The 26,390-nt window shown below is 48.9% G+C and overlaps 2 protein-coding genes across 2 annotated transcripts; both read right to left on the bottom strand.

Moving 5' to 3' along the window:
• Window positions 1–1,362: 1,362 nt before the first annotated feature.
• LOC112897742 lies at window positions 1,363–5,557 on the bottom strand. The gene is made up of 3 exons (XM_025966136.1): window positions 5,217–5,557; window positions 2,427–3,753; window positions 1,363–1,935 (listed from the first exon to the last, which is right to left on the bottom strand). Exons 1-3 carry the CDS (start codon window positions 5,381–5,383, stop codon window positions 1,912–1,914), a joined length of 1,518 nt encoding a protein of 505 aa, XP_025821921.1. The 5' UTR covers window positions 5,384–5,557; the 3' UTR covers window positions 1,363–1,911.
• Window positions 5,558–5,916: 359 nt separating this feature from the next.
• On the bottom strand, window positions 5,917–8,744 carry LOC112897162 (calcineurin subunit B-like). The gene is made up of 6 exons (XM_025965382.1): window positions 8,544–8,744; window positions 8,327–8,451; window positions 8,029–8,125; window positions 7,813–7,922; window positions 7,105–7,179; window positions 5,917–6,154 (listed from the first exon to the last, which is right to left on the bottom strand). Exons 1-6 carry the CDS (start codon window positions 8,611–8,613, stop codon window positions 6,104–6,106), a joined length of 528 nt encoding a protein of 175 aa, XP_025821167.1. The 5' UTR covers window positions 8,614–8,744; the 3' UTR covers window positions 5,917–6,103.
• Window positions 8,745–26,390: the final 17,646 nt, after the last annotated feature.

Below are 26,390 nucleotides of genomic sequence, written 5' to 3'. Positions count from 1 at the left end.
AGCCACTTGTATTTATCAGTAACCCCTAACCAGCACCAACTATGGAATTCAGTTAGGTTCGCAGCAAGAGACTGCAGATCATGACCTTAACTGTATCTGTATTGCTCGAGCATGTGGTCAAAAAAAAAAACTGTATTGCTGGAGCAATTCGACCTGCAGAACTTTGACATCGAAACAGCCATCCTGTGCCTGTTCTAGCTTCGGGCGCCTGACAGCACAACGCACTCCTGACGAAGCAAAAAAAAACTTATGCCATGGCGCCCCATCACCCGAGTCACTATGCTGTTGATGGCACGGAGCCACACCCCCAAACTCTGAGACCATGATGCCGGTCGGTTTGGTCCGGACCGAACACTACTTGATCGAGCAGAACTCTGAGTAGCTCAGAAGGGGTCTATCCTATCGCCATGCCACACGGCATGTCGCGGCCAGCTCCAGCCGAACTGGAGAAAGTCTTTGCTGGTTCGCGGTTGGCGGTTGCTCGTCCCGCCGGCCAGCCGCCCATGCCAGGTGCGTTGCATACAGGCATATCGTCGCGTGCGCCCATCACACGGAGCCGCAGAGAGAATGAGATCCTTGCATTGAATCCCATCGCCACTGGTCATCAGCGGAAAAAATTCTGTCAGTTTTAGGTGACCGGCCTGGCCCAGTTCCCTCGTGCATGAAACGCCCATGTGTGATTGTGTGTGTGTGTGTGTGTGTGACCTTCAGGCTAAACGCAATTACCATGCGACTGATCCATGTCCAATCAGTTGACTTTTGCCGTTTCCTTTTTATTTAGAGATGTTTTGTCTGAGAGGAACAAATGTCTTTGTTCTCATCTAGCACGACACGCATCAGTCCGCGTGAAACGGCGATGGGAACAACGGCTTGGTGTACCTGGAGAATTCAAGGACCAGCTGGAGCTTGGAGGCAAAGGCAGCAGTAGGCCTGGACAGGAGGATGATTGAAATGATAGGTGACAAAGTTTTTGCATGCCTTCAGCAATATTCCAGCTTGGTGATTTATGATTCAGAATACTAGTATATTCTTTGAGCTTTGGGTTGCATCGATGATGGCATGATGCCTTCTACACAGCTTAGGGGTAGCTGTTGCTTACGAAAATAGCTAAGCCACGCGTAGTGGTCCTAGGTTGAGAGAACAGAACCTGCGGAACCAACTTCTGGACCAACAGATCCACCATTCGACGTGTGCACAGAGAAGGTTCAGGCAGGTCCTTAGGAATTGCTGCTGTGCTGACATTGTACGGTGGTCTCTGAGGGAACCTTTTGGGCATGTCTCCAGATACTCTGATTTGTCAAGAAAGCCTTAAAGCCCCCTTGTTGCCAAGAAAGACTCGGCTAGGTCTGATTTCTCTTTTTTGTTACTGTGTCAAGACCAAGTTTTTATTTGGAATTTGACGACGACGCAGATACATGTCTTAGCCAAATCACGAATTTCTTTCATGACGTGTGTTTAGGGCACTTCAGGCCCTGGAAGTAACTAACTGAGATGTTCAGGCAGGGGGATGCCACTGTGTGAATGAGTACTCAGTGCAGCAAAGGATACCTGCAGCCAATCCTGCACCTGCCCTTCTCCACACCCCGCCCTTTATCTTCCTTGCCTTCATCTATATACACATCAGATGCAATCGAACAGGCAAATGCCTGCGCAAACAAGTGAACAACCTTACAACATACGCACTTTTGGGATGGCGTTAGATTTAACAATGTGAACTGTGCCCACACATTCCCCAGTTTTCACTGTACTGCGTTGGTGAAGGAGATATTTAAACAGAAAAGGGCTCGCCTTTGTTTTTGCTATCCCTTGCAAAATTGTGAAGTATGCGGTAATGTGCCGCCAGATTCAGAAACTTAAATTGCCACCAGATGGCCTCAAAGACATGCTTCAGATGGCACAAGCCTGACATGGTTATATGGAGAAGGACAAAGCCGCCTGTTGCAAAAGTTTTGCATTATTAGAGAAGGTAGCTCTATACAAGAAAAGGCAACAAATGCAAGTGTGTAGGCTCCATGCTTATTACTTCATGAGAATCTCATGTCTCATTTACTATTTTTTGTTCTACGTGGGCACAAGCAGATGAAACAGTGGCGGTCAACATAAACTTTACTGAGTAGAAGAGAACGCGATCTAGGATCATTGGCTCTAAATGGTGCATAGCATTACATTGAGCAGTTCCTGGTGAAGTCTACACCATGTCAAAAGCAGCACAGAGCAGTGCTGGGATCATTGAAGATAATTTATGGATGTACTCTGATTTTAGTCAAAGATATTGTTGTATTTACTACTAATTATGACATTCAAGAAATGATGATCAACTTAGTTTATTCAATGACCTCAACAGTAATATGATATTGCACTTGAGTGATGCAAGTTATCTCAAAAGAGCTCAAAAAATGTCCATAAAGTAGGCTTAATAGAAATACCTCCATAACAGAATCTAATGATGTGTCATTTCGGGGGCTTTCCTGAGAACCAGAAGGTCGCATGTGTGACTCTATCATGCCAAGCTGCTCGTATACCTCCTTCAGCATTATGATCTGCTCCTTGTTAGTTTTAGGGTCACCTAGCTCAACCATCTTTTCACTTTGCACCCGCTTTAGCCTTGATCTGGTTCTCTCAACACCAGCTCGCGGTGTCTGACTCCCGGAGCTTCGACGGGCATGTCTATCAACATTATTCATGGATCCAATTTTTCTTGTTGCAGCGAACCTGGATAGACCACGTGGCCCTCGCCCTTTGGCAGCAACCGAGGGAGACAGTTCTGATTCCTCTGTAAGTATTTCACTTCCAGTACATGAGGAATCAGTCGTCACATTGCTTCTTTCTGGAATTTTGAGCGGGTCAACTCCACTTAGAGGATGAACTGCTAGTTCACCCATTTCAGTACCTAAATAAGACTCCTTGGGTCTATCATGGTTCACCGTGGATTCCAAATCTTCCCTGACCTGTTCACTTAATATATCTGTCTGATGACTCACTGAGAACGAGGAACAACATGAAGACTCTTCCAATGGCTGAGAGTCATGTAAAGCTTCACCACTGCTTGGAGGTTTCGGTTCTTCAGTTTGCTTTTCTGTACTGTTGACAACTGTTGACAAGCTTTTCTTGGGCTCTAAAGCCATACCATCTGTTGAAATATGCTCCCATCCATCGTCACTCGGTCTGCTCCTTGCTGATTGTACTCCACCACTTTTGTTGATGTCCATATCAGTATATAGTTTATTCAACCGCAAAGTTGGCAAAGAGAAATTCCTTCTGATCTTATGACAAAGATTCTCCATGTTCTTGCTTTCAAAAGAAGGTATATTATTAACTATTTTCTCATCAGCAATGTCAGAATCATCAATGCCAGCATCTAATAGCTTGTGTTTATACGCCCGCAGTTGGTTCCTCAGATACGAGATCTCCAATTCCTTTAGCTCCATCACCTCCTTTAGAATCTCCAGTGCTCCGTCAGTGTGGTTCATCTTTTCCTCAGCTATTCTTTTGTACTGCCATGCTTCCATCCTCTCTGCATCCTTCTCTTTCTGAAGCTTTCGAATCATTGACATGGCAGCACTTGCAGCGGTAGCTGAAGCTTCTCTTTCCACTTCTAGCTCCATAAATAACTTTTTCATCATAATGTACTGGGCGAATATTGCTCTCTGTAATTGAACAGTATCGTTTTCTTCCATCTTGGTAAAAGGCCCCGATTGATGTTCAATGTTCGTCATTTGTGTTAACATGGAAATCTGTATCCATCTATTTGACCTGTACCATTTAAGTAAACTTCAATCAGCGTTCTGATTTCTCGAAGATGTACTACCAGAAAACTAGGATAAGAAGTATGAGTTGACTAATCCTATGCATGGAGAATACCTCATTCACTTCTTACGAGGAGATATTAAATTAATATTATCAAGAAACAGGCACTAGAACATGGGCATAATTAGCTTTATGAGTTCTCTCTATCATTTGATAATTGCAAATTCGAGAGGAGAAGAACAAGACATTCCAGTGTTTCAATAATTGAAACTTCAACAGAGGATTGCATTTGAATCCTTCAGAAATTTATGAGTTCCAGAAAAGTAAATAGTCCTCAAGAAATTCTGTCTTACTACCTTACAAAAGCATGAGCAGTGGTAAAACTTCAGAACAGGAATGTATGTATCACCAATATTCTACAATGTACTCTATTATCTAGGAATCTTATATGCCCCTCATACAGCTTCCCACACAGTATCTTGTTTTTCATGAAATTGTCATTTTCCATCCTAGCCAGAAGCAATTATTTTTTTATCTAATAGACGACCATATATCATTTACACATCAATGCAATTGAAAAAGCTTGACAATCCTTCCAACATAACATCTCTTGAAGCTTCAACCAATTGGCACTTGGCCTTCTACCATCACTTCAAGTGCTAAACATGACAGGTCCTGTATGCAAACTATATATGCCAATTTAACATATGTGTAGGTCCTGATCTCAATCCTAGTTACAACTTAATCTTTACTCTTACTTCAATATAACATTATTCTATGTTTTACTTACATGTATTCCTGTGATACCCATAATCTACAAACTTCAGTGCAGATTAGACACCAGGTCTGAATTTTCCTTTACTAATTATTATCTCTTGATGACAAGCAGAGAAAGGTACAACCATAATGGAATCAAAAGGAAAAAACAATTGGTTAGGTTAAACTGCTTGCTGATAAAATGAAAATTTTCATGGCCTAAGTTTTGTCTGCTAACAGAAGCACCAATCCTTTTGGCCAGGAGACCAACGCACAGATATTGAAAAAAAACTTAGAAACTATGTATTACAACATGGTGGGTAAGGATCTTCTGCCATGGAACTAATTACTGATCCATGAATGTGCCAACAATAATTTGGAGATGCACAATCAAGCTCATTCTAGAAGGCAAGCATACTGGATGAAACGGTGCTACCAGGAATCAAGGCACATTGAAACCAAATAGCAGAAGTTGCGCTAACCGTGAAGGTGGTAGCAATGGCAAATGCAAGAATACATGTCAAACTAAGAATTGTGATACAGATTGAATGGTCAACATTGTTCATTGTTGCACAAGAGATTGTCTGGTCAGTTTCAACAAAAGGTAAGAGATTTTGGCAACAATTAAGAATAAATTGTTTGAGCTCGCCATTTCTATCCATTGGACATAACTTGGAAAAGGTATAAGCACAATAGAGTAGTTACAAACTTACCAAGATTGACACCGACGAGCTAAAGATGTTTCCCTTGCTAAACTCCAATAGTTCTGCCATCCCTTCCTGCATGGGAGGAAGAACTTGCAGGTAATCAGGATACTGTCTATTAATAGGGGAAAACATTGACGCCTCCTCTTGAAAGAGAGGAAGGCCACGGAAAACATTGGACGCCTCCTTTTAAGAGAGAGAGAAAGACAGGAAGGTGCGATTTATTTTTGGGATGTGAATCTGGAGGTTATCTGAAAATCAGTCTCCACCCAGAATCTAGCTATTTTTCTTGAAGAGAATCTACCATTTTATAGGGTTTCCTCAAGTTGGCCATGACAGGCACAAATGCAACGCAATATTTTTGACTTCTGTTGTCCTGCATATCTGAGAATAAACAACCAGGCACCTTGTGCGCCCTGGCCGAATGAATTTAGTATTGTTATGTTTCAATTAAATCTGAAATGGTCACCATGTTTCCAGTTTCTTCTTTGGCACACCGCGAGTTAATCAACACATATATACAAGATTAATCCTAACAATAAATGATACAGATTATGACCTTTCGCAAGATATTAACTAGTACTGTGCAGTAGTACTAATAAGAACCCTATATTCACTGATGCCTTTATTATCTGGGAAAAAGTTGACATATTTGGCAGTGAACCTTATGGCAGTAAGGGTATATGGAACATCACATGAGGCATAGACAAGTGGAAAGGAGCATATGTCAGAGTCAACTAAACCTCCAATAGCAAGTACAGATGTATGCTTAATTACAGCTCTGATCATGATTTGAGTTACAAGGATATAAATAAACCATCATCCCAATCTAACATAAATGAACACACTCTGAGCAACAGCATGACGATACAACTATACAGATACTTATTAAGTTATTAGTCAATGGGAACTTCGACCTCCATCTTGAGTTCAGAATTGCCAAGAATCTGAAAATGGAATACAAGTTTGTCAAGGAAAAAAATTTGATGCTTCCTTTCAACTGAAATAATGTAATACAGGTGGTGGCTACATTGATGGGCCGTAACTTTATAAGTGAATAGTACAGAATTTCCAAGGTACCTTAAAACAAAGATACGACTTTACAATATAGATAATTACTTCATATATTTCAGAATATAACATGGTAAGTATATCCTTCTTCCATAGTAGCCTTGTGATATGATTATGCTTGACGATTTCAATTATTTGATATACTGCAAAACAAGGGATAATGTGCAATTGTGTATGTGCTGTGAATATCTGACTAAGATAAGCTAATGGACAATAGCAGGTGGCAGATGGTTCTATGACTAGATTTGGTTATAAAGATATTTGCAGACAGCAGGTGCCATAATAGAAACATTTCATGCATGGATTCAGCAGTATGAAATTAGCAGGAAATGGATCAGATGAATCTTGTCTGAAAAATTTACATTTCAGGAGACAGCTCTAACTTGCTCACAAGCAGTGTACAGATTTTACATTGTCCACTGTCAATATTGAGATCCTTATTCAGAAATATTCTGAAGCCTCCTATGCTTTAAATGTAATATGTAGACTGTTGCTGGTTATTTTATAGCAATACAAACAGGAGCTCTTCAACAGAAGTGTCTCTCCTTCAAATAACAGATTTGAAATATCATGTACTCCAATACTTGCCAAGTTGTCATAACACTTGGTATTAAGAATGACTCAGTATAACGAAATAGGATCACAGTTAGATTTCAATTTTAACAACCATCAACTTACGAGCATAATTCAAGTTTAATCAATCGAACTGATACACAGATAATATACCTGATATGCAGAAAGTAATTTTTTATGCCCAAAGTAGATTATGAATGGTGATTACTTTTATAACTGAGTAAATTTAGCTGCTAAAGGAGGAAGAGCTTACCTTCATAAAGTCTGGGAGAGTGAAATGTGAATCTTTTGTGTAGCCAGCTTCTTCTAACACATGAGTCAAGACTTTCTGTAATGCACAAGATGTGTTTTCAGATAAGTACATCCAGAAAGGAGTACAGCAGAGGGAGAAGAGGTGGGGTGATAGCCCAAAATCATAGTGACCAAAATGTCCTTAAATAACTATCAGCAAATTGTTAGAACAATAAACATTTTCAAACCTACTGTAGGCCAGAGCAATGAATCTTAACTCCAGGATACTACATAACCTGCCACATGGTGGCAATTATGAATGATAAAACAGTGCCTTTTCCTTGGGAGAAAGACAAATATAATTTGCAGATGAACTCCTTGTAAAGGCATTTGGTTTTGGCAAGATAACTTCTCTGGTAAAACTATCTAGCAGACTAGCAGTTCATACCATTGCAAGAAGTGCATCCACCAATATCATGACTAAAGAGTAGACAACAGCATAAGAATGCTATTTTTGTACAAAATCAAGAGTTCACATGGACACACCCAAAGGTTGTGGCCCCTTAACCGCTGGCTGAAAGCAACATGTGAAAAACATGTGGCATGTCCAGCCATTCAAGCAGCAAGTGGAATCAAGTCAAGATTATTAATTATTTTGCTGTAATGGTCCAGACTTTTTCTGCTACAACATGTGATACACAAGAAGGCACCAGAAATCCAAAGCACAAACCTGTCTCTGTTGCTCTGTCATAAACGAACCCGTCAGATCCCGCAAGATGCTCAAGATGTCATCAAATGCAACCTTCCCGTTGCAGTCAGTGTCATAAACCCTGAAAATAACTACAGATAGAAAATAGCATAATCAGACATAAAACAGATTTGAGAGAACATCCACACTACATATGGACATAAAGCTAATGGGGAATTTTAAGAACCTGATACCGACATTCAATCTTTTGCTGCAGGCTTGTGCGGGGGCTAAACGCAGATAAAAACGCCACAAACTCCTTGAAGTTGAGCCCATCCAGCATCCGCAGGAGCCTCTGATAGAAACAAAGCATCCTTCAATCGCAATTTATCAGGGAACAACACGACCTCGATCACACAATTCACTTGTACCATCCAAAACCCTCAATGTAGCATGCTTCCTAGCCCCTAGCATACTTGGCAAAACCAAGGATATTGCTGAAATGGAGGAGAGCGGCCCGACGTGAGATGAGTTCAGTGGTAGGAGGGGGGCGCACCTGGGAGAGTGGATTGACCGCGAACTCGGGGACGGACATGAACTCGTCGGCGGAGACGAAGCCGCCGCCGTTGCGGTCGAGCTGGCAGAAGCGCTGGTACAGGGACACGATCTCCTGCTGCGAGACTAGCGCCCGTCGCCACGAAGCATCAGATCAGATTAGATCAGACCGGACCAGATCGGAGAAGGGGGCCAGGCGCCAGAGCTAGCGGACTCACAGGCGTGGTTGCAGTGGTCCTGGACCTCCTCGATGTCGTACTGGGTGAGCATGGAGGAGGTGCTCCCCATCTCGGCCGGACCGCGGGCGGCAGCGGTGGAGGAGCAGGGGCAGGGGGTCGCCGGAGCCGGAGCCGGATGGGACGACGAGTCGACGATGACCGGTCAGGGAATTCGCGTGACTGGATTCCGATCTGGTGGACGTGACGGAAGAAATGGAAATTAATGGCGTTCTTGGGCTTGGGCCGATACCGCTACCGGTTCAAATTGGGATATGGACCCTACTACAAAGAGTTGCCGTGGCCCGGAGTTTTCAAGGCCTGGAGCCGCGCGCAGTAAGATATTCTGAGGCCCATACACCGCGCTCTGAGAAAAGACGGCCCTTTTGGAAAGGGAGCACGGCCACAATAAAAAGAGAAAGAAAAAGAAAAAAACGAAAAGAAAAAGGAAGTGACTAGGAGAGGAAGCACCAATTTGTGTGTCTGACCATCTCAAAAAAAAAAACGTGTGCCTGGTTGCTTTTGCTGCTTTTAACACCACTAGATACATGTCTAGTTGGCGTCGTGAATAATCCAATAGGGAAGATGGATTTTCAACACTGTTAGCACGCTAGCTCAACGCCACTGCCGATCGCTATTAGTTAAAATACTCGTGGCTCGATAGCTCGCTCGTCTTATGATTGGCTCGCGAGTCGAACGAGCTGATGGCAAGAAGCAGACCCTAATCCCAACATCTATACGGCCCATTCATCGCTGAAGACAGTGACCCATCCCTTTCCCCTTGCACAGCCAGCTCGCAGCCTACCCCACGCAAACGCAGGAACACGGGAGGCGGCGGCGGCGCTGCTCTGAAAGGATCGATGGATCAAGAGGGGGGTGAATTGGACCTTTTTCAATTTTTAAAATAAGGTAAAGCAACCTTAACCTATGCAAAACTAGAAAGGCACCAATTCACCAACCGGGTAACTAAACAACCTACGCAAGCTAGGAAAGATAAAAAGAGGTAAAGCCTAGCAAGGTAGAGCAAAGCAATGATCCCTAAATCAAGCACATGAAAATATTTGCAAAAAAGATAATGCTTGAATAAATAAAATGGATAAGGGACAACCGGATTTTTTTTCCGTGGTATCGATGTGTTGGCACACCCCCCTAATCCACGTTGTGACACTCACAAGGAGTATTGTCACCTCCCAAGTCACCAAGACGAGGGCGCTCACTAAGAGTCTCCGTTCACCATCCTGGTGTGGTGGAGATCAAGCCACGTACAATTTTCTTCTCCGGGCTCCCACAATCCTTGGCAAGCTCCGCGAGAATCACCTCGATCACCAAGATCGCCTAGGTGATGCCAATCACCAAGAGTAACAAGCTAAGGCCTTCACTTGAGCAAGAACCGATCACCAAGAACGGATGCACACAAGCTTTGTCAGACCCGGAGCCACGGGGCTGTGTACATTAAGGAGTCCGTATTGGACTAGGGGATAGGACATGTCCTGTACCTCATTTATGTTGTATTCTACTCGCATGCGGAGTAGAACTAGTCGATACAGAAGGAAACTACTCGAGTTGTACTTGAGTACGATTCCTAAGCTAGTATCAGGCTAGGATTCATGTAACCCTGTCCCCCCGGATATATAAGGGCGGGCAGGGACCCCCTCAAAAGATAAGATCACCAGATCAACACCAAGGCAATACAAACCATCATACAGGACGTAGGGCATTACGCATATTGCGGCCTGAACCTGTCTAAATCTTGTGTTGTCTGCACCTTCGAGTTCCTGATCTCGGCGCATCCCAACCTAAAACCTACCACCTTGGGTATACCCCTTGGTGGGCAGCCGGATAAAACCCGACAGCTGGCGCGCCAGGTAGGGGTGCGCATCAGAGATCCGCTGGAGAACTCGATGGCGATTTTCAAGTTCCCCAGTCCCGTGCTCCCTGAGGGCACGACCTTTGTTTTTGGCTCGTGGGTCTGCGTTGCCAACGGCGCCGGCGGTTCCCGTCGGCACACCGTCGACGACACCTTCAAGCTAAAGACACTCGCCGCAAAGCTCGACGACTTTGTCGATAATCTCGACGAGTTGTCGTTTTCTGACTCTGCTAGGGAGACCGAGGCAGCGTCTGTTTCTACTGTTCCTTTTTCCACGTTGGAAAAGGACTTGAACTCTTTGCTCCAGGCGGGAGGTTCCGGGGCCATCGCATGTCGGGAGGCTGAAGATCACCTGGCCGCTTGCGGGCTGATGATCACCACCACCTCCGAAGGACGAATTGTTCATTGGAGGGGGATGAACTTGTCCGACTCACTCGGACATGAAGACCGATTGGTAGCCCATCTGGAGCCTTTGCCTTTTCAGGAGGGCAGGGCGTTGGCTGCCATATCCGAGGGCTCGACTGAGCTAGTCGAAGCCCCTTCCGAAGAACTCGCAACTCGCCAAGTCCTGATGGCGGAAGAAGGGGACGACGACGCCCTCATCCCCATTGGCGCACTTGACGGCATATCGGAAGATGAAGACACCGCAGAAGCCGAGAACGAGAACGACGCCGAGCGCGACGCGCGACGTGCAAGGAACAGAGCTCGTGCGGTTCGCAGAAGGCGCGCCAACGAGCGCATACGTTCTGCACAGCGCGAACTCGACGCCGAATTCGCCGCGGCAGATGAACGTGGTTTCAGGACTCCTGTGGCCAACATTGCTCGGGTAACAGCACTACTCGAGCGAAGCAACGACCCTAACGTCCGACAAGCACTAATCTACGCCCAACGGGCGTGGGTCCAGTTGGACCAGCAGGCTCCGGCATCGCTCGTCAGGGACGAACACGTCGGAGACAGCCGAAGCCAGGCCCCAAGTCGAACAACGGGTCATCGCCCGCGACCCCAACGCAGCAACAACAATGATGGCGTGGGTGGAAGCCAGATCACCGGTGGAAGGCGACAGCCACCTCCGGCAAACAACCCGAGGCAGCCCAATCCTCCACGTCACCAACCTGATCTTCGTCAGAAGATCAATGAGGGGCGCGATGCCCGGTCAGTCCTCGACTCGAGGCGACGGGAGCGCGAGGTAGTCGAGCGCGACGATGCTGACTGCAGCGATCGTTTCCCGCGTTCACTGCGAGATTCAACAACTACAAGTACCCGGAGGGTTTCAAGCCAATTGGCATTACCAAGTATGACGGCAAGCAGGCCCCCCAGCAATGGCTCCGCTGTTATTCTACTGCCATTGAGGTGGCTGGCGGCTCCAACACTACCAAGGTCGTCTACTTTCCGATGGCTTTGGAACCTGCACCGTTGACTTGGCTGGAAAGTCTCCCCAGCGATTCCATCGACTCCTGGGAAGGCCTCAAGAAGGTCTTCATCGATAACTTCCAGGGGGCCATATCTCGAGCAGGAACCCGGCACGACCTCGCCCAGTGCAAGCAAGAGCGCAATGAACTCCTCCGATCCTACACCCGCCGTTTCTTCGATGTGCGGGCCACCATCGCCAACATCTCAGAAGAGGACATTATCGACTGCTTCTACAACGGCCTCACCGACCCAGGTATATATCGTGATTTTGGGCGTAACAGGCCAAAGACAGTTGCAGGTTTACGCGACATGATGCACGACTGGTCTGAACAAGAAGAAAAGATGCGCGAGAGGTTTCCAAGACGTACCGACCTCAACCATAAGCGCAACAACGACAACCGGGCTGACAAAGGCCAGCGGGATTTTTCGGGTTCTTCCCGAAAGCGCAAGCCAGACGATCTCGTCGCGGCTGTGGACCGTCCTTCGCGGGGCAAGAAGTCGACCACATAGGAGCAGTTTGAAAAACTCTTGCAGAAGAAGTGCCCATGGTGTGTCAACTCCAAACACGCAGCGATCGACTGCTTTCAGCTCAAGCGCACCTTCGGCTCTCCTGGGAACGGCAAGAAGAACAAGTCGACGGGCAAAAAGCCCGAAGACGAGGAACAGGAAGACAAATCTGAGACGCCTAAGTTCCAGGATGCCTCCAAGACCGTCAATGTTATCTTTGGCGGTGACGAAGATTTTTGCTCCAAGCGGGAACAGAAGTTGCTGCTACGAGAGATCCTGTCAGTTGAACCAGCGGTACCACGACCACTCCGATGGTCGGAGGTCCCCATATCATTTTCCCGTGACGATCAATGGACTAGCTTCTCCGAGCCTGGGAAGTTCCCACTGGTGCTGGATCCCGTGGTCGCAGAAGTCAAGCTTATTCGGGTTCTTATTGACGGCGGGAGCGAACTCAATCTTATCTTCGCCAGTACACTAAAGAAGATGGGTCTGGACCTCACCAACAAACTTGCTCCGAGCAAAGCTCCTTTTTACGGTATTGTTCCTGGCAATGCCGCGCATCCGCTTGGGACAGTTGTTCTTCCAGTCACTTTCGGGACGAGGGAGAATTATCGTACCGAGTTCATCAAGTTCGAGGTGGCCAGCTTCGAATCTTCCTACCACGCCATACTGGGGAGGCCGGCGCTCGCCAAGTTCATGGCGGTGCCACATTATGTCTACTTGCTTCTCAAGATGCCAGGACGTAACGGTGTGCTCACGCTCCGAGGCGACTTGAAGAAGTCCTATGATTGTAACCAAGAAGCCATCCAGTATGCATCGACTTCCCGCGTGCCAGATGCTTCCGCTGAAGTACTCGCGGCCGCACAGCAACTTTCTCAAGCTGAGCTGGACATCCCGACGAAGAAGGTGAGTAAATCGGGCGTCAAGTCGACGGGCGAGGTGGCTCTCAAGACGATCCAGCTCCAAGAAGGCGATTCATCTAAGACAGCCATCATCGGCGCGGGCTTGGGTGACAAATAGGAACTCGCGCTCATCAGTTTCCTGCGGGCTAACCGAGACATATTCGCATGGAAGCCATCAGATATGCCAGGGGTGCCCAATGAGCTGATCGAGCATAGCCTTAACGTCTACCCACAAGCTGTACCAAAGAAGCAACGACTTCGTCGTTTTGCCCCTGATAAATGGGAGCTTATCAAACGGGAAATAGCTAAACTCCTCGCGGCTGGATTCATTAAGGAAGTAATCCATCCAGAGTGGGTAGCTAACCCAGTCCTTGTATTGAAAAAGAATAAAGAATGGAGAATGTGTGTCGATTATACCGATCTCAACAAGCATTGTCCAAAGGATCACTTTGGGCTCCCTCGCATTGATCAGGTAGTCGATTCGACCGCAGGTTGTGTACTGCTATGTTTTCTCGACTGCTATTCAGGGTACCACCAGATTGCTCTCAAGGAAGAGGACCAGATCAAGACCGCGTTCATCACCCCGTTCGGGACTTATGCCTACAAGACGATGTCTTTCGGGTTGAAGAACGCTGGCGCTACCTATCAGCGGGCAATTCAGATGTGCTTTGCTGATCAGTTACACCGGAACGTAGAGGCCTACGTGGACGACGTGGTTGTCAAAACCAGGAGTCCTGAGGGCCTGATCCCGGATCTGGAGGAAACTTTCGCCAGCCTAAGGAAGTACCGGTGGAAGCTTAATCCGACCAAGTGCGTTTTCGGTGTTCCATCAGGTAAATTGCTTGGGTTCATAGTCAGTAACCGGGGCATCGAGGCCAACCCTGAGAAGATTACCGCCATCACTGATATGGAGGCACCCGCCACAATCAAAGACGTGCAGAAACTTACAGGGTGCATGGCGGCTCTTAACAGATTCATCTCCCGACTCGGGGAGAGGGGATTCCCCTTTTTCAGACTTTTAAAGCACCAGGACAAGTTTCACTGGACAGAGGAAGCCGAGCGGGCTCTGCAGGATCTCAAGCAACACCTACAGTCGCCCCCAATCCTCACGGCTCCATTACCGGGTGAGACCCTTTTACTTTACATGGCGGCAACTACCCACGTTATAAGTAGTGCCATTGTTGTCGAACGCTCCGAGGAAGGCCATGCCTTTGGCGTGCAGAGGCCTGTGTACTTTGTCAGTGAAGTACTCTCGGAGTCTAAGGTGCGGTACCCGGCGGTCCAGAAGCTTCTCTATGGCATATTGATCACCTCAAGGAAATTACGCCATTACTTTGAAGAGTACCAGATCGTCGTGATCACAGACTACCCGCTGGCGGATATCCTACACAACCAAGATGCCACGGGTCGCATTTCAAAATGGGCAGTGGAACTGGGGGCTTTGTCGATCGACTTCAAGCCACGAACTGCAATCAAGTCCCAAGCTCTAGTCGACTTCATGGCTGAGTGGAGGGAAAATCAAGTCTCAACTCCAGTTGACAAGGCAGAGCATTGGACCATGTACTTTGATGGTTCTCTCAAGCTCGATGGCGGCGGCGGTGGAGTTTTATTCGTTTCCCCGAGAGGCGAACAACTCAAATACGTCCTCCAAATTCTCTGGGAGGTATCCAACAATGAAGCCGAGTATGAAGCGTTGCTTCACGGGCTCCGTTTGGCGATATCACTAGGGATTAAGCGCCTACTTGTATATGGCAATTCACTCTTGGTCGTTCAACAAGTCAACAAAGAGTGGGACTGCAACAAGGTGACCATGGAAGCTTATGTACAAGAAATACGCAAGCTAGAAAACAAATTTTCTGGCCTAGAAATTCACCATGTGCTGCGGGAACACAATGTTGCTGCCGATGCCTTATCCAAGCTGGGATCAACCCGAGCTCAAGTCCCGGCAGGGATATTCGTTCAGGAGCTGACGCACCCGTCCATCAGCCCTTCACCACCGGTTTCCACCACCACTGGCTCCGTACAACCAGAACGGGAGGTACTGCTGGTCGGTGAGGACTGGAGAGGACCTTTCATCGACTTCATCCGAGATCTTATCTTACCGATCGGGATGGACCCCAAAAGCGCTGCTGCCGCCCGCCTCATGCGACGGAGCAAGGGGTTTGTCCTAGTCGAAGACAAACTTTATCGGCGGAGCGCACGATCCGGAGTACTCATGAAATGCGTCACAACAGAAGATGGTCTGGACATATTGCGAGAAATACACAAGGGCGTGTGTGGTAACCATGCCGCCTCAAGGTCACTGGTTGGCAAAGCATACAGAGCCGGTTTCTGGTGGCCTACCGCCGTGTCCGACGCCGAAGATCTGGTACGTCGATGTCAGAACTGCCAGTTCTTCGGTAAGCAAACTCATGTCCCGGCCCACACCCTCATCACCATACCGCCTTCCTGGCCGTTTGCTTGCTGGAGCCTCGATATGATTGGGCCCTTCACAACGGCGCCAGGAGGTTTTACTCATGTTCTGGTGGCTATCGATAAGTTCACCAAGTGGATCGAGTTCAAGCCGATCGCCAAGCTTACCCCAGACAGGGTGGTCGACTTCATCTCCGACATCTTACATCGTTTCGGCTTCCCCAACACTATTATCACTGACTTGGGTTCAAATTTCACGGCCAACCAATTCTGGGAATTCTGTGAAAACTCATCCATCGAGGTTAAATATGTTTCAGTGGCTCACCCAAGGGCAAATGGGCAAGTCGAAAGGGCGAATGGTTTGATTATCGATGGCCTCAAGAAAACACTTTACGACGCCAACAGCAAAAAGGGCGGGAAGTGGATTCACGAGTTGCCACACGTAATCTGGGGGCTCAGGACTCAACCTTCAAAGGCCACAGGGCAGACCCCGTTCTTTCTTGTCTACGGCTCCGAGGCGATTCTTCCAGCAGATATCATGTGGAAATCCCCAAGGGTTGAGATGTATAAAGAAGGCGAGGCGGACGAAGCACGACAGCTGGAGTTGGACTCTGTTGAAGAGGCTCGCTGCTCTGCTCTCGTTCAGTCAGCCCGTTACCTACAGGGAATCCGGCGATATCATGATCGCAACATTAAGGAAAGGTCATTTAGCATTGGCGACCTTGTCCTTCGTCGCGTTCAGGATGAGTCGGGTTTGCACAAGCTTAACTCAAGATGGGAAGGACCGTTCATCGTCAAGAGGGTTACAAGACCGGGATCTTATCAACTTCGGCACCCCGATGGTCAGGATGTACCCAACTCGTGGAACATCCAGCACCTGCGACGGTTCTACCCCTAAGCAGACCCGTGTCCAATTTCTGTATGCGTCAATGGCAAGTTTTACTTTTCTGGGTCGATTTGGCGGCTTTATGCCACACAGCCCGAAACGTAAATTCTTGAATATAAGGGTGGCGGCTTCTGGCCACGCTCAAATTCTATATAAAATCGACTACTTGCCGTCGGCACAAAGGTCGTCGCGATGCTAATCGTGTTCTTTCAAACTGGTTAGGCCCGTCTGGCTTGGGTTCTATCTAACTCGTTTGGCTACTCCTGCGGTGGTTACACCTAAGGGTAGTTTTCGACTGTTTGCCATGAGCATCCTAGTCGTCGTGCCACAGACTGCGCGTTCCGGGTCCGAGTGGATCCTTTTTGGCAGGATCTTATCTAGCTCACCCGATGAGCTCTCGCGAAGGGCTAAATCGACTACTCTCTGAGTCGCTGCACTCAGAGGTAGCACGCCTATGCTTCAAAGCAGATGGGGCTTTTAGTCTGCACATAAGGCTACAAAGGAACAAAGGTGGTTTCTTATATTACAAAAAGTCTTAAGTACTAATGGTTCAATCCTGGACCATGTTTCCTACAATTTTTTCAGCTACAGGCCGGACCTCTAGCAAATACTCGCGGAAGCTTTCATCAGAACAATCTGCAGCTGCACCCTCCGCGAGTACTTCTAGCCGAGCCTTTGGCCAGAAGGACTTTACAAGGCCTAGGGCATGGCCCACGTAAGATGTGGCAGCCTCGGTGACGAAATTGAGGATCTTTTGTGGCGCCCCGCGAAGACGATCAAGTAGTGGTTGCCCATCTTCCGCACCGTCTTCCCGGGGATCCACCATCTCTACGAGTTCTTGAGCTGCCACCTTCAAATCATCGAATTCCTTCTGGCGCTGCTCTTTTTCCTCGCCCAAAGTCTTGATCTGCTGGAGGCAGTTGACTAGTTGCTTCTCTGTGTCGGCCATCACCTTCCGCAGACCCTCGACTTCATCTGCGCGGCGATATAGCATGTTCTTCAAATCAGTAAGCAATTCCTCCTTATAATTTAATAGCTGCTTAAGTTCTGCGATGATAAGCAGGTTTCAGATCATGAAGTTATCGACTACGGGTATGACTCCGAGAATTGAGTTCAACATACCTTGATGGGTTTTCCGCTGTTCCTTGAGTCGGCCTCGGAGCTCGATGATATTCTGCTCGAAGCCGGCTCGCTCCTGCAGCAGCTCGTCGATACGCCTGGTGGACTCTTCCAGCTTCGTTGAAGTTTTCTGGTTCATGGCCTACATGTTTTTGGGCGTCAGAGGATATCGACTTCATCATACAGTTACCAGTGGTCTAGTCAAGACTCACCAGAGCAAATGAGTCGATCGCCTTGATCATTTGGCGCAGGCGGCTCAGATCATCCCCTGGGAGGTGCACCTCTTGGAGTATATTGGTGTTTTCTCCTACAGGGGTCAGCAACTCGGGTGCCTCGCAAGAAGCACCCGCACCCTCCAAAGTTGACGGCTGCGAGGTCCCTGCAAAGGACAAGTGTTAATATAGCAATGATTGTGGCACAAGGCAGTGGGATCATTTACCTGCACCGTCGGCGGGAATGGCAGTGGTAGCCTCGACTTGCTCATTGCCGGGGGCTTCGGGTTCTGTGTGCTGGAGCTCGGGTAGTGGTGAATCAAGCATGATTACATCTGCCCTCCCTGCTGGCTCCTGCGCGTCGGGTTGCCCAGGCGACAGCTCGGGGGCCGGTGGCGCCAACTCGAGTTCTGGTGTCACCGCAGCTGTTGATCTGCTTACGACAAAAGCACAACATTTTTACTGTGATCTTTACACATGGCTAAGGGCAAGGTCCAAGGCATTACTTACATCTGGGATCGCGTCATTGTCGGCTTCCTCCATACCAACTTCAACGGCTTCTTTATCACGGTACTCGTGGCTGGAGGAGTTGGTGTACAGGACGAGGGGGCTGGCAGCTCGGGCACGGCGATGTCCGTGACACCTATTGCCGGTGGCGGCGCTGTTTCAGTCGAGGGCGTGAGCTGCCCCGACATCGTGCCTGCCACGGCAATTGTCACATCGTCTGCGACAGAAGGTGATGGATCGGCCCTCTCGCCCTCTATGGGCTCGGCTTCTGGTGCTCCTTTTCTGCTGGGGGGCACTTCTGCTACCTTTTGGCGCTGGGAGCCGGGCAAGGAAGACGAGGGGCTGCAAGACAGGGTTGTCATCAGTGTTCAGCAAAACAACTCGACAGTTTTTATAGTTCGACAAACACTTACCCGGCAAGGTCAGTGGCGCTGGCTTTGCGTTTCCTCATATCCCGACGTCGCCGGGGAACGAGAGGTGCGTCGTCCGACCAGTCCACGGATGATCCGGAGGAGTCGTCGGCTTGCACCCTCTCCCCAGCCGCCCGGCTGCCCGTGGCTGATTCGCTGCCAACAATTTGTTCTTTCTGTGCTTTGGCGGCACTGGGCAGCGTATGGTAAGGCCGGGGCAGATCGGGGTGTGGCGGGTAACTCCGATACAATGCTGATGAATCCTGTATTAAGACAAATTGACAATCAGTTAGTATCAACTCGTCAGATCAAGGGAAGAAGTCGAGAAGTCGAACACTTACTGCTGGTGGTCGATTCTGGGCTGTAAACCCTGCTGGAACATATGGGACAGCATCCACATCTAGTAGAATTCGCCTGACGCGCATAAGTGCAGCATCGTCCCCAAGCTCTTCTGCGCACATACGGGATGGGTCTTCAAATCCCAAGTACTCGAATCCTAAAGTATTGCGCTGCTGAATGGGTTGGACCCGGCGTTTGAAAAATGATAGCATCACTGATGCCCCGGTTACCCCTGTCTCTTTGTGCGCGGCAATCAACTCGAGCAATTCTTTGACTTGGTCCATCTCGGCTTCATTTGGCTCCAATGTCCATTCGCCACGCTGAACAGGGGGCTTACCGGACCGCACAGGGAGTTGGGGGGCATGGTTCGCAATGTAGAACCAGTGTTGTTTCCACCCGGGGACATTTGACGGAAATTTATATGATATGTATTTATCACTAGCGTGCTGCCTAAGCTGGATTCCAGCGCCCCCTATTGCAGAAGGATTTTTCGAGGTGGGCTGGGGCTTCACACGGAAAAGATAGCGGAAAAGAGCCCAATGCGGTTCAATTCCGAGGAAAGCTTCACAGAAATGGATGAAGATGGAGATATGGCAGATTGAATTGGGGTTGAGGTGTTGCAGTTCAATCCCATAGAAGTAGAGCAGACCACGGAAGAAGGAGCAAGTGGGGAGGGCGAATCCTCGTTCAGAAAAAGAGCAGAAAGAAACAGTTTCACCGACATTTTCCATGGGAAATGGATCGCGAAGAGGAAGTCGCCAATTGATGAGATCCCTTTCCTGAAGCAGACCCCCCAATACCAAATTTGCTAAATTTCTGCGAGAACACTTACTAATTGTCCATTCTCCAGTTGCTGCTTGCGCCTCTTTCAGGTCCTTCTGGTTGTTTTTCTTCGGGGCCATTTCGAATCCTTGCAGCCACGAGTTGTTTTCACAAGGGCTCGGGGGCTGTAGCGGTGGGCTCGAAGATCTTCGACTATGCTGGGTGGCGGAAGGGCTCGGGCAGACTTTATTTTTCAAAAGGAACTCTTTTTTGCCACGACCTTTGGGATCCTTTTTTCCAAAAGATTTGGACTCAAGGCTTGGGGGCTGTACGACACGTGGCATCGACTACTTATTTTTCGAAAGTACTCGAAGGATAAGAAGGAAAGATTCAAGGCTAGTTTGACCCTCAGCTTGATTCTTTGATTCAACCTAAGGCTCGGGGGCTACTCCATATGGAGTGCGATTATTCATCGCACCCCATATAAAAGAAAGAATTTGGGGCAGGAGCACCTCATAGCTTCGATGTAGTCAGAAGAGTACTCGAAGAGCAGTTTCAAGACGGAGCTTCGAAAGAAGTCGAAGATGGCTTCGGAAGTACTCGAAGAGTCTGCAGTGCTCAGCTACGAAGAGCTCGGGGGCTTGTCAGACCCGGGGCCACGGGGCTGTGTACATTAAGGAGTCCGTATTGGACTAGGGGATAGGACATGTCCTGTACCTCATTTATGTTGTATTCTACTCGCATGCGGAGTAGAACTAGTCGATACAGAAGGAAACTACTCGAGTTGTACTTGAGTACGATTCCTAAGCTAGTATCAGGCTAGGATTCATGTAACCCTGTCCCCCCGGATATATAAGGGCGGGCAGGGACCCCCTCAAAAGATAAGATCACCAGATCAACACCAAGGCAATACAAACCATCATACAGGACGTAGGGCATTACGCATATTGCGGCCTGAACCTGTCTAAATCTTGTGTTGTCTGCACCTTCGAGTTCCTGATCTCGGCGCATCCCAACCTAAAACCTACCACCTTGGGTATACCCCTTGGTGGGCAGCCGGATAAAACCCGACAAGCTTCTCTCTACTCAAGTCCTTAATCTTGCTTCTTGAATGATTGAATGAACAAGTGTGTGAAATGATGAAGCTCAAAGTGGCTCTTGACTATAGTATGAGTGTTTGGATGTTGCCTGGTGTCAAGAGTAGTAGAATGACCCATTGGAGGGGTATATATAGGCAGCTCATACGAATAGAGCCGTTGGAGAAAAAGCTGCCAGAAAACTGCGTAGTGCCGGTTAATCCGACGTCCCTCCAATAGTCATCGTCGGTTTAACCGGTGAATGTAAACTACCCCTTCTGAAAACTAGCCGTTACAGCTTGGGCAGATTAACCGTCGTAGCATCGGTTTAACCGGTGAGTGTAGTCATCCATTGATCAACTGAAAAACCAAGTCTCTGGACAACTGCACCGACGTCCAATTTCAAATATCGTCGGTTTAACCGGTGTATTGACTTGTCCAGACTCTGGTGACCTCGTTTAACCGACGTATAGAAAAGTTGAGGCGTCGGTTAAACCGGTGTTAAGGATTTTCCTGATTTTGCCTTTTCTGACTTGAGTCTTAAATGTAATCCAAATATTCTTGAGATATAAGTTAAGAACCACTTATTTGAGCTTCTAGAAATCTGAGTGACCATTGTGTGCATCCATTTTCAAATGACCATGTCCATGCTCAAGTTAGTAAGCCTAAACCCCTCTTAATAGTGCGATCACTACAAAACTATTAAACCTATACTAACCTAAGTGTCCTTCTCAACCTTATGACACTTAGGACTAGAAAGATCCTTAGTCTTGACATATTATTGAGTTGAATACCGAGATCATCTTTTTGAATAAAGAGAATTAGGGGCCTCTTTTGACATATAACCAAATGAGCGATAATGATCTATAAAGCTGCACAAACTCATTAGTCACAATAATGGTTGTCATTAATCACCGAAACATACCTTGAGGGCCTAGATGCTTACAATCTCCCCCTTTTTGGTGATTGATGACAATATAAACATAAATAACGAGAAAGCGAGAGAGATAAGGCATGAATAAACACAAGCAAACTCGAAAAGAGAGAATCAAGGAACTCAATGGCTCAAACGAAATCCATAGATATGTCTCAAAAGCTCAGCATGCTCAAACGACAAATGTACATATCCATGAACTAACACCGAATATAATACAATAAGAAACATCAAAATCCTGGTCACGAGCTCTCTCTAATGCTACCCTCCCCCTGACTCTCACTCCCTCTCCCCCTTTGGCATCAAAGCACAAAAAGGAGCAAGCTACGGATCCAGCTGACGAGGTACAGCAAGGAATCGATCCGGGTCATCGTCGTCGTCGTCGTCGGACGGTGGATCCTCAGTGACAGACGGGAGCTGCTGATCTGAACTGCCAGCAGGCGCTGAGCTGACTGGAGGAGTAGCGGTCGTGGAGGCTCGTGTGCTGGCGCTGCCTGGAGGAAGGTCCGTCGAAGTAGTAACCGGCTCAGCAGAAGATGTGTCAACATCTGAAGTGGTGAGTGCTGAAGCTGCCGGCTGCGTAGACTGCTGAAGCACGGAACCCTCTCCACCTCCCCCTGAAGGTAACGGCTGTGGTACTGCTGGGAGGGCGACTGTGTGAACTGCTGAGGGAGACTCCTGGAAAAGTGAAGTCGCTGGCAGAGGAGAGAAGAAAGGGCGACCCGCAGACCCAAAAAGTGCAGACATCGAGAACATGGTCTCCGGGGTCGCGGAAGAAGCTGGAGCAGTGGAGGCTGGAGCTGGTGTGACTGCAAGTGGTGGTGCTCCAACGCCCTGAAGGCCTGACTGTCCTGGCTGCTGTGGGGCGAGTCCGGTGTGAGAGTATAGCTGTGAGATCATCCCGAACATCGCCATCATGCCCTGCTGCATCTGCTGAAACTGAGCGTCTATCCTCTGAGATACTCTGTCAATGAGGCCGACAAAACGCTCCTCTATAGCAGCTCGCTCTCGGGCGGCCTCTCTCTGTATCACTGCAAGCTGGGCCTCATGGGCTCTCCTGGCCTCCTCCTGTGCTCGACGGTCCTCCCTCTGCTGTGTCATCAGCTGCTGCAGAAGTGCGGTGAGCTCAGACGGCTGAGACACCTGAGACTCTGAAACTGTAGTAGCAGCAGCTGACACTGGAGCTGGCTCTCCGGACCCCCCTGCCTCATGATCATGACTAGCTGGGGCTGGTGCAGGGAAGTACTCCTCATCCTCGGAGGAGTCTGACTCTAGGTCGGACCAATGTATCTCATCGTCTCCTCCGGGAAGCTGTGCCTCAGCGGCTAGTAACGCCTCATCCTCCTGGGCCACTCGGGCCTGTACCTCGGGTGCCAACTGTGCCATAGCAGCTCGATCGGCCTGTCTGCCTCTCCTCCTGTCTGAGGGTGCTGTCGGACGGTAGACTGGAAACCATGGGACCTCGTCCTGTCTGTAAACTGCACTGACGGGGGACTCAGCTGGCACAATCATAGAACAAATGAAGCTGATCCAGTGAACATAAGGAAACTGACGCACGACACCCATCCCGTCAGTGATGACATCCTCAATCTCAGCCAAAATGAAGTCAATAATGTCGAACGGCTCGTGAGTAAGGATGTGAAGAAGCAGTAGCTGCTGCAGACCTGTGAATCCCTCTGGGTAGCCACTCCTCGGGAGCAAAGTCCTCCGGAGTGCCATGTGAACTGCGTAAGCCTCTGGGGTCAGCAGGCTAGGGACTCTGGCGTAGGAGGCCGGAAAGGGCTGGCGGAAACACTGTGAGATCGCCTCGTGAGAAGGTGCAATCCCGCCAATCATAGCCCTGCGTGGTGGATCTGCATCACCGTAGACCATCTCGTGCAGAGAGACGTCAACTAGGTCAACTCCAAGAATCCCTGCAAGTGTCGCTCTGGACAGACCAAAGACCTGGCCTCCAAACATGAAATGTACTGCTCTGCGCTCTGGGGCAATCCATGCTGTGGCATAAAAGACTCTGACCCAGTCCTCAATATATCTGTTCCGCTCAATCGAAAGCAACCTGGGTAGACCCCTGAAGTGAGCAAAGTGCTCCCTGACATCGGCTCCCCCTGCGGCTGTCCTCAGTGAAATCCAGTCAAGCACTCTGTGCGGGAAGATCCTGTGGCCCCGCCTCTGATAGGTCTCGTAGAAATTGGCCTGAAGAAGTGTCCAGAATCTACGATCGACCCGGCTGTCACGTGTCACGGGGAACCACTCCTCCTCCTGTACACTCCACCTGAGCCTCTTGACCTTCGCCGCATTGGCCTTGGTCAAGTTCTGGAGCAGCACACCTGGCTCCAGACGCACGACAGTGTCCATGCGGAACACTGCGCGCTCGGCCGCTAGGGCCTCGGCTCGACGAGCTGCTGCTGCTGCTGCGGTGGACCTGCGAGGCTCCTGTGGCTGGTGGCCTCCTCGCGTCCTCGGTCCGGTGCGACGCTCAGTCGCTGGTGAAGTGTCACCTGCGGGGGACGTCTGCCGGGTGCGGCCAGAACGTCATAGAGCTGGTGACTGTGTGCCCTGCCCCTGTGACTGCTCGAACTGCGCTGTCTCTGTATCTGAATCTGTCTCTGCAGCTGAAAGCGACTGATCAGACTCTGCTGCTGCTGCTGTCGCGGCTCTGGTGGCCCTGGCACCTCGGACTCTACCCATCCCTCTGCCTCTGCCTCTGCCCCTGGCTGGCGTATCCCTGATGGCGAACGGACGAGCACGGCCAGATGCCTGCTCCTCGACGGCCTTAGCCACCATCTCGGCCCTCTCGGCCTCTCTCGCTGCACGGGTCCGCTTGCGAGCGGGCTCCTCGACCACAACTTCCTTACCCTTCCTCTTGTCACGACCCATTTCGATCACCGACAGGAACAAAGACGCGGCGCGGCGAGTTACGGCGAGCGAAAGGGAGCACGGCGTGAATGCACGAGAGCGGTGCAATGCGTGTGTGCGGCGGCTCGGTGGAGGTGCAGTGCGATGGCACGGTGGAGCGTGGGCGGCGCTGTGGTGGTGGCGACGGCGCGGGCGCAGGCGGCGGCAGTGTGGAAGGCGGTGGCGGCGGCGCCGGGGCTGCGCAGGGGCGCAGAATGTGGCTGTGTGCGGGCGGCGCAAGGCTAGGGCGACGCGGTTGAGAGCGGGCGTGTATGGGCGGCGCGTAGCGGCGGACGGCGATGCAATGCGGGAGAGACGGCGCGTGCGCAAGCGGCGGCAGCGCGAGGGCGGCGGTGTGACGGCGGCCGGTGGCGCAGCACGGTGGCGGAGGCGACGGCGGTGAGGGTGAAGCTGAGGAGGCGGCAAACAGCGACGGGTTGAGTTGGGAACGAAGGCGAGTGAGGAGTCGTGAGCGGTCAAGAGAGAAATATGACATGTGGACCCCGCAGATTTTCTTATCGCCGGTTGATCCGACGCTTAGGTTTTGAGCACCGGTTGATTGCGTCGGTGTAGTTTACCAGAAACACTGCCAAAACATTATCAGTACGCCGGTTGAACCGATGATCCGAAAAGTGAACTCGTCGGTTGAACGACGCAAACAACAGTTGATTTTCAGGTTTGAATCGTGATATGTTCACCGGTTGATCCGATGATGCAAACTTCGTATACACCGGTTGAACGCTTGAAATGTCTGAGCTGAACCTGAAACTTAGTAACGCCGGTTAGACCGATGGGTATAGATCCATTGAACGTCGGTTTAACCGGTGAACCCAAAAACCCTCTCTCAGCTCACTCTTCTATGCTAAGTCCAATGCACTTATAAGATTCAACTAAACTCAAGTTAATGGACTTGCATAGGCGACTTTACCCCTCAAATTAAATAGGATAGCTTACTAGCTCAAATAATTTTTCTTTTCAAAATTAAGGAAAAGTCGCAAGAGAGACAAAGCGCCAAATTAAAATGTATGAGCTATGTCGTAGGAATATTGACGAAGGAAAGCTTCATACTCATCACGACTTTGCTCACTAGGCAATAACGCACCTAACACTTTACTCTTTTCACTTCTCATGAATTAAGATCTTGTACGTAAAAACAAGTCTCATTTTCATCAAGTGATCTCCTTTGTGACCCTTATGCATGCAATGATAATGCAAACTACAACCACATGCGAAAGAGAGGTAAACATAAAGTGCACAACTATATGACAAGAAATGCATAGCGAGAATTTAAATTCTACTTGTCAAGTTTGATCCCACGGAAAGCTTCTTCATGATGAGCCTTTCTACAAGCCTAGAGGAAAACAAGTGGACCACCACCTCTAGCTAAACCCTTGCTCATCACTATCTTACCATGGATAGACAAGAGTCCTATATGTATGCATTTTTCTATATGATATGGCAACTTACATGACGTTTGTCGCATCTAACACATTAAGCTCATTTCTTAGCCTAACAAAAGTACTCTCGTCTAAAGGTTTTGTGAAAATATCCGCCAATTGCTCCTCGGATCTCACACCTTGAAGGGAAATGTCCCCCTTGGCTTCGTGATCAC

This window comes from Panicum hallii, chromosome 6 (genome assembly GCF_002211085.1).
Source record: "Panicum hallii strain FIL2 chromosome 6, PHallii_v3.1, whole genome shotgun sequence".
Lineage (NCBI taxonomy): Eukaryota > Viridiplantae > Streptophyta > Magnoliopsida > Poales > Poaceae > Panicum > Panicum hallii.
The sequence above is the reverse complement of the archived record's forward strand: the minus strand, read 5'-3'. Positions and strand labels throughout refer to the sequence as shown.

Bases quoted from the DNA above. Each gene is read 5' to 3' on its own strand.
- LOC112897742 (XM_025966136.1), bottom strand. From the start codon at position 5,383: ATGTTTTCCGTGGCCTTCCTCTCTTTCAAGAGGAGGCGTCAATGTTTT. The intron at 3,754-5,216 runs GTAAGTTTGTAA...TAAATGGTACAG, and splicing joins GCTCGTCGGTGTCAATCTTG to GTCAAATAGATGGATACAGA. The intron at 1,936-2,426 runs GTATTTCTATTA...CTTTTGCAACAG, and splicing joins CATTAGATTCTGTTATGGAG to GCGGCTTTGTCCTTCTCCAT.
- LOC112897162 (XM_025965382.1), bottom strand. From the start codon at position 8,613: ATGGGGAGCACCTCCTCCATGCTCACCCAGTACGACATCGAGGAGGTC. The intron at 8,452-8,543 runs GTGAGTCCGCTA...GACGGGCGCTAG, and splicing joins GGACCACTGCAACCACGCCT to TCTCGCAGCAGGAGATCGTG. The intron at 7,180-7,812 runs GTTTGTGCTTTG...TGTGCATTACAG, and splicing joins TGACAGAGCAACAGAGACAG to AAAGTCTTGACTCATGTGTT.